This window comes from Eubalaena glacialis, chromosome 10 (genome assembly GCF_028564815.1).
Source record: "Eubalaena glacialis isolate mEubGla1 chromosome 10, mEubGla1.1.hap2.+ XY, whole genome shotgun sequence".
Lineage (NCBI taxonomy): Eukaryota > Metazoa > Chordata > Mammalia > Artiodactyla > Balaenidae > Eubalaena > Eubalaena glacialis.
The window spans coordinates 51,487,346-51,499,261 of NC_083725.1; the positions used below are offsets into that span (position 1 = coordinate 51,487,346).

Below are 11,916 nucleotides of genomic sequence, written 5' to 3' on the forward strand. Positions count from 1 at the left end.
GCCTGTTTCCCACTGTGACTGTAAACCCCTCGAAGGCAAAGCCTTCCTACTCTGTCATGATTAACAAACTTGTTATCTTTATTCCTGACTTTTTCCTGAAGGACTGTACTTTCATTCCCAATGTGTCTCCAGTTTTTCATCTTTCTACACCAGGTCCTGCTTCAGGCCACCTAAGCTATTTCTGTGCAAGTAGCACCTGCACCTGGTGCACGAGTTTGAGTTTTTGTCTAGCCTGTCCATTGTGCCTTCAATCCAGTCAGTACCAAAATCGACAGATTTCACATGTAAAATCTCTCTCTCCTCTGCTCCTTCCTTTTATTTATTTATTTGGCTGCGCCAGGTCTTAGTTGCGGCATGCGGTATCTTTGTTGCCGTGTGTAGGATCTTCATTGCAGCATGCGGGATCTTTAGTTACGGCATGTGAACTCTTAGTTGTGGCATGGGGGATCTAGTTCCCTGACCAGGGATCAAACCTGGGCCCCCTGCATTGGGAGCGTGGAGTCTTAGCCACTGGACCACCAGGGAAGTCCCTGCTCCTTCCTTTTAAATCCCAAAGCTACTACTCGAATTCTGACCCCTGTGATCTGTCTTGATACTCTCCTAGAAGATTTCCTAATGCCCATGTTAGATGCTCCTATCAGATTAGCATTTCCCAAAACCAGAACTGATGCATTTCTTTTCTCCAAAGCGCTCTTCTATCTATTGGTTTAAGCACACAATTCCTGGTCTTTGTGAACCACCACAACCAGGCCCAGATGCCTTCTCTCATCTCACTTCCTTCTCTCTGTCCTTGACCATGTGATGATCTCCCAACTATTTAATTGGGTCCAGAGTTTCCCAGCTTTGCAACTCCATCCTCCTGGTTCCTGTCTTCCTGAAGGCCTTTCTCCCTCCGCCTGTTGAATCCCATTCATTCTGCGAGCTCTGCCTTTTATTCACGGTCTATGTGTTGCTGATTCATGCCCTTCACTACTGCATAGAACCTGGGCCTGTCACTGCACATTCCTTGTATAGTCCCTTCTAGAATGCCTGCTACGTAGCTACTCATTAAATATCCGTTATATTGAATGGAAAATAAATGTAATGCATGTTACAAGCTTCCAAGTTTCTCCAAAATCCCTGAAAGAAGTTCTAAACTTTGTAGGAAATATTTTACAGGAAAGGAGTGAGTTGCTCATTAGAACATTTCCTCGCTTTATGTCCCCGATCCATAAGACGAAAAATATGTCCTCTTGAATCTCAAATATCTGGACATTGGCCTCTCAATAAATCATGGTCCCTGGCATATTTTCCTGTGCAAGTTTACATTTTATTTCCATGTCACTTTGCCTAAAATGGTCACAGATTTTAGCTCCGATTTTCACCTCTGCATATTCCCTTTGCTAGCTTAAAAAACCCTCAAAATTGAGAACCTGGACACAAATCCTACCTTAAGAGGAGGTGGTGCAACAAAAGGTCTCCTAATCTTTACTGAAAGGATTAAATTTTTATAAATGTTAGGTCATAAAGTCATGTCATTAGTTCATGGGATTGAGGATGTTTCCATTTTACAGGAAAACTAAGAATTTAACGCTGAAATCTAGACAGTTGCCATGCTATTTCTTAGAACTCATAAATTGGGTGCTAAAATGGTCTTGTCTTCCTCTGTTTTTTATTTTATTCCTGACCTAGGCAGTTGGTTCATTATGAATAATGAATTTGGCATAGGAAAAGAGTTGTTTGGCTAAAAGCAATAATATTTTTTAAAATTAGAAAACCAGGATATGAAAGGTTAGCAAGTCACTGTAAGTATTCTGAATTTATGAAACAATGGAATCAGATTTCAGATTAATATATCTTTGTCTTTTTTCTGCGGTTTACAGTGACTTAGTATATACTGCAGCCAAATGCTGTTGAAATCGTTTGTAACTTTAGGTAAAGGAATATGCTTAACAAAAGAAGTTTCATGAACCAAATAGCCCTGTCATTTTTACAAATGGAACCAATGTTCTTCACTAGGGTCAGAAACCAATTAGACCACTTGGATGGATCTCAAAGGAATGATGCTGAGTGAAAAAGGCCATTTTCAAAAGGTGACAAACTACACAATTCCATTTAAATAACATTTGTGAAATAACAAAATTATAGATACGGAGATTAGTGGTTGCCAGGGGTTAGAGACTGGGAAGGAAGTGTGCGGAGGAGGTGGGTATGGTGGTTACATGAGGCTGCACAGGTAATAAAACTGCATAGAACCACACACACACACAACCACACACACACAACCACACACACACACAACCACACACACACAACCACACATACACACACCCACACACACAACCACACAACTACACACACACAACCACAACACACACACACAACCACACACACATACACGCACCTGCGCCAAAATCTGAGTGTACTACAGTTATGCAAGTTGGTATCATTGGGAGAAAGGGTTGGGTGAAAAGTACATGCCACCTCCTGTACATTTTTGTTTTTGGCAACTTCCTGTGAACCTATGATTATTTCAAAATTAAAAGTTCTTTAAAAATCAGACATTTCCTTGTCACTTTAGAGAGGGGCCTATGAAGTCAGATGGTGACATAAGTAAGTGAGATGGCTGGGGACTGGGAGGGTGAGAGCTGGCTGGTATCAAGGGGGCAGCTGCTATTAGGCTCCTACCATGGTGGGACTGTGCACCTGGAATTGCTGAGTCTTCTGAATGCTGTGTTTAGAAAATGCCAGAAATTGAAAATTCAAATAAATATCTCTTGACTTTTATTGACAATTAATTCAAACTTTTTGGAACACTGTATGTAAGCCAAACTAAAGATACTGGAGGGCTGGATTCAGTCTTAACGATTCATGTGCACACTCAGCTTCAGGCCAGAGGCTGAGCTTGGCCACCAGATGATTCGCCCACTCCACAAACTGGTCATCTCAGTATGCGGCTGACGCTCCTCTGGGCTGCCTTACAGAAGACGGAGAAATGGGGAATCAGGCTGCTAATGAAAATGGCATGAGCCCCCAGTCACTGATGCCCGGGACTCTGGAGAATGTGGGTTTGACTCTGGAATCCCCCTGCAGCCTCTGACCAAGACCTTCACACCCACCTCCTCAGCATGGTGCCTGGAAATAGCAGGTGCTCAGCTTGTCTTTTTAGAGGTATTCATTTGTTCTTCCCCGGCTGTCTTAGTTTTTATTTTTTTAAAGCTAAATGAGTTCTACAAAAACTGAGACTATGACCCAGAATCTGGTATCCTACGCTCTGGTTTTCCGGAAGCGAATACAATAGCCTGGTGAACACATCTTATATGAGCAGCACTCATAACCTCCGTGTCTGTCGGAAGCTCTGGGTGTTAAGCTAACTTTTTGCTAATTAGTGAAAATGCGCAGAGGGAGGTGCTGATAAGGTCGTTATTCTGGGTTTGGTCTTTGAAAGGCTTTATCATCTCTGTCCTGCTAATGCCCAGAGTCTGGCCAACCCTTCTTCCCCAACTGCCGACCCGGACAGCTGACTCAGAAGAAGTGAAAAGGACGAAGCTAACTGCATACCCTCCAGTACAACCACATCTGCGAGTCAATAACCTCTCCCCACCTCCACTGTCTGAAACACCATGTGCACTGATCAGACGCCCTCTGTGTTCAATCTCTAGTACATAGAGCATACCCAGTTCCTTTAGGAAGGAGGTGAGTAGAAAAACTCCAATTTTTTAAAATTGAAATTTTAATTTAAATTAAAAAATTTTTAGATCTTAAAATTTCATCTCTGGCACCATTACACATTCTGAGAGTCAAATTTAAATTATTAATGATTCTTTTACATGATTTCTGTCCTCTTTTCCCCAAAAGTCTGCTATCAAGAGTCCACAGAGGGGCTTCCCTGGTGGCGCAGTGGTTGAGAGTCTGCCTGCTAATGCAGGGGACACGGGTTCGAGCCCTGGTTTAGGAAGATCCCACATGCCGCGGAGCGACTAGGTCCGTGAGCCACAACTACTGAGCCTGCACGTCTGGAGCCTGTGCTCTGCAACAAGAGAGGCCACGACGGTGAGAGGCCCGCGCACCGCGATAAGGAGTGACCCCCACTTGCCGCAACTAGAGAAAGCCCTCGCACAGAAACGAAGACCCAACATAGCAATCAATCAATCAATCAATCAATAAATCTTAAAAAAAAAAAAAAAGTCCACAGAATGTTTTCCAATCCTCATTTAAAAAAGAGTATTTGTAAGTATTACATAATTATAAATCAATAAAAGAGTCTTTTCCGGAATTCCCTGGTGGTCCAGTGGTTAGGACTCGGCGTTTTCACTGCCAAGGGCCCGGTCGGGGAGCTAAGATCCCATAAGCCATGTGGCACAGCCAAAAAGAAAAGAGTCTTTTCCTGTTTATCATTTTTTTTTTACCAAGCTTTACAATATGCAGATTTTTAAAGGGTTGGTTCTCAGCCTCAAAAATTATGCTAATGAGGTAAGAACAATAATTCATAGTGTAGCCACTAATTTCTCTAAGGGGAAATATGCAGAGACCCTGGGCTCTACATTTGTTTTCAACTAATTATCATGTATTTACTTTTCCATTAGTCCAATAATTTTTCTTTCAATTCACAATTAAGCAATAAGACCCTGAATTATATAAAGGCCTGTTTAGCATAACAGACACACCCCATCATTCCCCAGTCCCCTGATTTACAGCTCTTAAAATGCACAACCAAGAGGCTGTCTATATGCCCTTTCGTATTTAGATTCCATCATGCAGTCACCTCAATAACTTATGCATTCTCAGAAGGACTACCTAGCAATTAACTCCGGTCTTTTCTAACTCACCATCTCATTATGTAAAGTGGATTGGAACACAAACTTTATTAGCAACTTTCAATTCTAATTCCTTCTTATCGCCCACACCCACACCCCTCCTAGTAATGTCAGTTTATATGAGCAAAATACTCTGGAAAACGGCAGTTAAAAAAAATCCACATTGGCCTGGCAGCACATTTAGTAATTGGTCTTTGCACTATGGGGTACCACCGTAAATCGAGATTGCCGTATTTCAGCTAAAGCATGGGATGCAATTCTTTATAGAAATGGAAATGAATTCTCCCTGCCACACAACACAGCATTTTAACTATGTTCAGGAGGAATGGGCAAGTAAGAAAGCTATTATTTTTATTGTAAAGGTTAAAAAAAATGCAAACCCCAAGCTCTTTGTTAAAAGGTAAAGGAATTCATAGTATCGCTTCTTCAAATCCTAGAAAGAGGCGGGAAGACGCCTTGCAGAGTTCTCTTGTGCCTATGAAGTGTGTCAGTGGAAGAGCTGGAATGTGGTTTAATGTACTTGTTTTCATGATAAGGAGCCAAGGTGGGCTGATGAAACTAAAGGACAGGGAGCACCTGAAGATGTGTCAAATGTACAAACAGCGAGGCATCCCATTGGTGCAGCCGACTTACCGACATCGGGATCTACTGCTTGAACTCTGGTCAACAGAGCCTTGGTGGCTGTGTTCTCGTAGACACAGGCGTTATAGTGGTCGGACGAAAACACTGGGGGGTTATCGTTCACATCCTCCAGGATCAGACGGACGTCAGACTGGCAGAACCTGCCACCCCCGTCGGTGGCCCTGGCGATGAGGCTGTACGCAGGGACCCTCTCCCGGTCCAACGGAGCCAAGGTTTTTAACTCACCTGTGAAAATAAATGGCCTAGCTTTTCAAAAACTGTCTTTCTTTGAAGAGCAGAGAATCAATTATTGTGCACACAGAATCCCCAGTACAGGAAGGATCACTGACATTTGGCTCCAGCGCCTCATGCTTTGAAAAATCGAGCAAGTTCAATTTTTTTAAGCATCAGGGAAAAAGTGACGGGATTCTGGACGCAACAAAAAACCAACTGTACGGCCTTCAGATGAATTAATCCCACTGTGAAGCCTCTTGTTTCAGGGATTCCTTCTCTTGGCAGCATGGAGAAGCTCCGTGCCTCTTTAAACCTCTCAAGAACTGCCCTGGAGATTGGCCTTGTTTCTGGATTTTCTCCAGAAAAAGCATGAAGAATGGACCAGTATCCTTAGTTCTCTGACGGTCAATCAGGTCAATGATTTGTAAACTCAGAAGGGGCAGTCTGTTTGCTTCCAGATATTTAACATTTTTTTTTACCCCATCTTTTAGAGAAAAACAGTCAAAACAGGCTGGCTTTAGCAGAAAGAGGTCATGAAGGAGTCCTACTGTGCCAGGCAAACCCCACTTGCTGGATAGTGGTAGGGCCTGTGGTTGCTGGGGGAGGATTCCAGTGGGGGGTTATCGGAGAAGCTTAAAGCAGCAGCCCTTTGGCAACCAACATGGAGGGAGGTTATGTCTGTATTTTAATCACTCGGATAGCTGTACTGGTCCTGAGTGTCAGCCCCTGTGGGGATTTTGTTATTCTTGTTACCTAAATTTCAATGGATAATGGCAATAAGCACAATGACAGACCTGAATAAATACTGTCTGGTGAAAAGTAGGACTCATGAAATATTATTATGTACTCTTAATAAAATTAGTAGAAGTCATTGTGACGAAGCCCTATATATTTATAAAGCTGTTCCTCCTATGGCTTCCTGACTGCAGCCAGTTCTCAAATCTAGCCTGGATCATTTTCCCCTTCTCCAAAACACCCAGTGGTTTTTCAGTTGGGCATTCAAGACCCTCCAAAATCTGACCTAAATTTATTTTTCCACCACTTTTCTCACGAGCCATTCTGTGGCTCCTCTGACCAGTGACAATGTTGTACACAGCTTTCCCTGGATGTGCCGTGCTCTCTGCCCACGCTGCCCCCGTGACCGGCAGTGTCCTGCTTTAGCTCCTAGAATCCTGGCTCAGTTCAAATGCCAGCTCTGCTTTAAAAGTTTCTCCTTCTCTCTTATCAGAATATTAGCTACTTCTTCCTCTGTGCCCAGATATATCTCTCCTGCTATCTCTCCCGGGCACTCATTCTGTCTTTCACTGTTATTGCTGTTATTTCTGTTATTATTAGTATTGACTTACAGCTCTGTCTTCTCCACTGGGTTACAATATCCCTTGGGGATGCTTTGTTTGGTTCATCTTGGAATCGAACACAAATATCCCATAAAGTACTTTTAGGTCTAGTAGTTAATAAATGTTACCTATTCAATAAAAAATTGCCAGGCCTCTTTAGCCAACTAGCATATTGTTATGTAGCTAAGCCCTTCCCAGTAAGATGCACCGGACATGGGAGAGGGCTAGGGAGGAGCCAATACCTTCTGGAGACTCAGAAATTAGTTATTGTTCATTATGACGAACACAACACTGGAAATATGCAAATTATTCAATCTTTACACTTCATTTAAAAATTGTCAATGGATGGGCCATCCAATACACAACACTGAGATAATTTACCTCCATAGAAAATGCTATATTTCCATTATCTATGGCCTTCAATGCGGGCATCTGCCTTTAGTGTACATAACCTTTCACCTTATAAATTTTACCTCCATATGTAAGCAAGTCAGAGGACTCATAGCTTTGGAGAAACTAGACAGGAATGATGAATAAAAACCAGACAAGTATGTTAATAAGCATAGGGACCCAAAAGGGATTTCAACAGGGCAAAACTCTCCTTACTATGCACTGCTGTCTGGTTTGCATGGAAACTTGCATTTGTGATAGAATTCTATTTATACTATTTATAGGTCAGCTGCTTTAACTCATGGATACGAGAAAGAGGAGAAGCAAACAGACACATCTGATTACTTGGTGCTGCTAAATGTAGGTAAAGTCAGGGCAAGTTTTATAGGCCAAATGAGGTTTCTGCCCTCCAAACACCATGTCCTACTAGTATTTCTTAAGAGTCCAAGATAGCAGGGCATCATGTCAAGGCTCTTGTCTACTAACTACCCCCTAGTGATAAGACCATGTGAGAGTTTAACTTCTCTCATGGGTTAACAATGGCATTTACCCAAAGAATAAATTTCGCCTTACCACTTTGTGGATCTAGAAAAAATTCATTGTTTCCAGATCCATAGAGTGAGTATCGTATATCTCCATTGGATCCAATATCAGCATCCTTGGCACTGACCTTCAGGATGATTTTGTTCGATGGAATGTCTTCGGGAAATAATGCTGTATATGCAACCTAGGCAAAGGTAAAGAAAAGTCATTAAATCATTAGTATTTGTGAGGCAGTTGCCATATTTAGCATTATAAATGATTTCTTTAAAAATGCATTCGCATAATTTATCTTCACTTATGTTCTTCCTTTACCACAGAATCATCTTACACCATATGATGAAACAGAGACTAACTCTTGCCCTGCCCATCCCATGCTCATCACCAACAACTACTGATTGGGCACCTACTATGTGCTAGGTACCACTGAGATGCTAGAAGTACAACGGAGAAGAAAACAGACAAAAATCCCCACCCCTGTGGAACCATGACCCACATCACATATCGATCATGCTACTCTTAATCCTTGGGACCCTTCAACTCTTTAAAGAGCCACTACTAACATCTGGCATTAGTATGAGAGACTAAATCTATTTGCTACACTTTTCTGAGCTAAAGAGCACCAATATTGTCTCTCAATCCACATGTAAGGAAAAGGTAAAGGAAGGGTGATTTAACTTTGGTAAGAAAGGAAATAAAATCAATGACTGGCACCTTGCATTCGCTGTCACGCTTTGAACTGTGGTGGAAAGGCCACTTCATAAGGGGTCTGGAGACCCAGCTTCATTACCATCGTTGCTACCAACCAGCTGTGTAACCTTATACAAAAAAAGTAATTCATACTTTTGAGTGGTCCATTCTTCTTTTATGAAATCGGTGATTCAGACAGAAAAATTCCTAGTGTCCTTTATGAGTCCTTAAAAATTATTTAATTTTGAGACTCCTGGTTTTATTTTTTTGTTTGTTTGATTTTTTTGGTGGGCAGAATTAGGTACTGATCGTGCTAACTATACTCTTTTCATGTTTATAATATTTCATCCTAGAGTCCACCTCTTACCCTCTTATATCCATTTGGAGCTCATTAATTAAGGAGATAAGATGAGAAAGCAGCCTGGCCTTAAGGAGAAAAGTGAAATGGGTTTTGACTTAATTTTAGATAAGCAGAGTAAAAAGCAGTGATATATCTGACACAGCCGCAAATCTCACCTGATCACACACTGGGCTGTTGTCATTCACATCACTGACAGTCACTTCCACCATGGCCTGAGTGACAAAGAGCCCATCAGTGGCGGTGATATTGAGGAAGTAAATGTCTTGTTCTTCTCTATCTAGAGGTCTCTTCACGTAGACCTTCCATTCGCTCTGCACCAGGCCCAGGGCAAACCTTCCTCGGGGGTTCCCTCCTGTGGTGAAAAAAGAGTTTTTGAAGACGTGAAATGAAAAGCTTTGATCTCCACCTACAGCGAGAGGCCTGTGCGGGGTCATCGAGGTGCCTCTCAAACTGCATCGTTTACGATGCTGAAAAAAAATTGACACTCACTTCCTTTTGACTCTCCTGCAACAAAGCATGATATTTATATGTTTGGCTTGTGTGGAAAGTAAAACAGTAACTTTCCAAGAGAAGAAAATGCACTTAGAGAAGCTGGAGATGATCTCTTGTTTAGTTCCCCTTAAGGACAATCAAATTCAAACTGTGAACAATCAATCTTCTTATCGGGCTGATACAACTGTCTTTCCACTTCGTCTCAAGAGAGGATGTAATACGCTATAGCTCTTGTTACCAAGACAATTTCATTAGCCGTTGGTTGATTATGCAATCAAGGAAAGGCAGTCAGTTCTATTAAGGAATCTTTTAATGAAGGCTTTATCATACAGCAGCTCTTCTTATAAGGACTGAAGTTTGGGGAAGAAAAGTTTGTGTGACAGAGGAAGACCCATTAGGATTAAATAGCCCCAGTGCAGGGTCATTGCAGGAGCCGTTCAAAGATAAGCACTGCAATTAGATCAAATTTAACACAGTGAAGCTGGTGAAAATGGAAGAAACGTAGAAAAGCTGGAGTGGAACCGCTTTTGATGAGGCTGAAACACTGAATGTAGTCCCCAGCAATATTACTTTCCCACATCACTGAATTACAGGGAGACAAAAGCAGCTTGGATGAAGGAAGAAGAAAACCACCTTGACCTTCCAAACCTGAAGGGGGAAATAATGTCACTTCAAACACGGAGGAAGACTGGACGAGACAACTGGCAAGAAGTCTGGAATCCAGTTAGGTCATCGCTGTCTCGTTTGTTTGGGCATTCACACGTATTTGTCACCTGCTCTGGGCCAGGCACCGTGCCAGGCAGTGGGGCTACAGCAGTGGACAAAAGTGACAAAAATCCCTGCTCTCATGGTGGAGCTCACTTTCTGATGGGAAAGACTGACAATAAACAAATAAATAAGGAAAGCCTACTGCTTGCTGCTTCACTGAAAAAGTGGAGCCATCTCACCTTCTTACAATGAATCTTTAAAGGAACAGAAGGCAAACCCACGGTCCTGCCGGAGGGACTGAGTGAGACGTAGTGGGACTTTGAGTGTCAGACTGCACTCTGGATGTAAGGCATGGGGGGCGGGGAGGACGGGCATCCAGGGGCTCAGCAGTGTGGAACAACTGTAACCAAGCAGGACCCTATGAGGCCTTCCTAGAATAGACCTCCACCTGCCTTTTGTCTGTAGGAAAACTTTAATCAAAGAATAAATTCAATCAGAGAAGTGAGAAAATGCAGAAAGAAAGGAAAACAGTCAAGCAAGACAAAATAATAATACTTTAGCCATTAAACAAAGTCAAGGCCTTTATTCTTCCTCAAGGGCTACAGGTAATATTCTGAGCCATGTCCTTTGAGCTGTTTTGCAGATACTGAATCCTCCACCAGGTAGAAGAATTTAACTGTGTGCTGCCCACCAGCACGTAGACCCCAGACCAGTTGGAACAAGGAGGTTGATGATGCTGACTCCCCACTACCTCACCATCAGCCAATCAGAATGTCCACGAGGTGATCACGCCCTGCTCCTTGAACACTGGACGACTCTTCAGTACCCTCTCCAGGGTGGGACACACAGGCTTGAGGGTATTAGCCCGCTGTGGCCCCCTCTGCCTGGCAAAGCAATAAAGCGATTTCTTTCTACTTCACCCAAAACTCTGTCTCCAAGATTTAATCTGACACCGGTGCACAGAGGCCAAACTTTGGCAACACAACGACAGGATAAATGGACCGTACTGGGCAGACAGTGCAGAGAAGGTGAGGGCTGCACATTCCTCTAGGGCAGTGGTTCTCAACTGACGGTGGCTGTGCGCAAACCCCCGGGACATTTGTCAACATCTAGAGACATTTCTGAACGTCACATCTGGGGTGATGCTGGTGGTGGTGCTACTGGAATCTAGTGGATAGAAACCAGAGGTGCTGGTAATCATCCTACAACGCCACAACAGAGACTTATCCAGCCCTCAGTGCCAATAATGTTGAGGCTGAGAAACATGCTCTGGTGAGGCACGGGGTCCTCCCTGGAAAATCACTTTCCTCTACCACTGGCTAGGATTCAATTATACTTCAGTTGAATATGATTTCAGCATGCACAAATGTAACCTCTCTATTAAATGCTTCTGGTGCAGGCCCACACGGCTCTTTTGCGAAATAAAATGATTAATCGTCCTCTGTTCATCAGTGGCAGCACAGCCAAGTTGTGTGACATCAAAAGCAAAAGTTAAATCTAATAAAAATCTGTTGGTGGTTGGCACGGCTAATAGTAACAGTAGCTTGAAGCTACTCTGTTCTCATTACTTTGGTAAAGTCAGTGGGATGGTCCCTTAAACCATCCACTGAGAATTCAGAGACGATGTGTAAATAATTAAAGCTGATTATTTAACCATTCTTCCAAATAGAAAAGTATCCCTCAGAATGCCTAAGAAGGGCTTTCCTGGTGGTGCAGTGGTTAAGAATCTGCCTGCCAATGCAGGGGA

General features: G+C 42.8%; 1 protein-coding gene across 1 annotated transcript in view; it reads right to left on the reverse strand.

The window, feature by feature from the left end:
- The window catches only part of FAT3 (FAT atypical cadherin 3), a 573,936-nt gene that overhangs the window by 84,082 nt on the left and 477,938 nt on the right, over positions 1-11,916 (reverse strand). The window contains exons 11-13 of the mRNA XM_061202721.1: positions 9,125-9,321; positions 7,952-8,105; positions 5,430-5,663 (exon numbers count right to left, since the gene is read on the reverse strand). Of these exons, the coding sequence (XP_061058704.1) occupies positions 5,430-5,663; positions 7,952-8,105; positions 9,125-9,321 (585 nt within the window). The remainder of the gene's footprint in view (positions 1-5,429; positions 5,664-7,951; positions 8,106-9,124; positions 9,322-11,916) is intronic.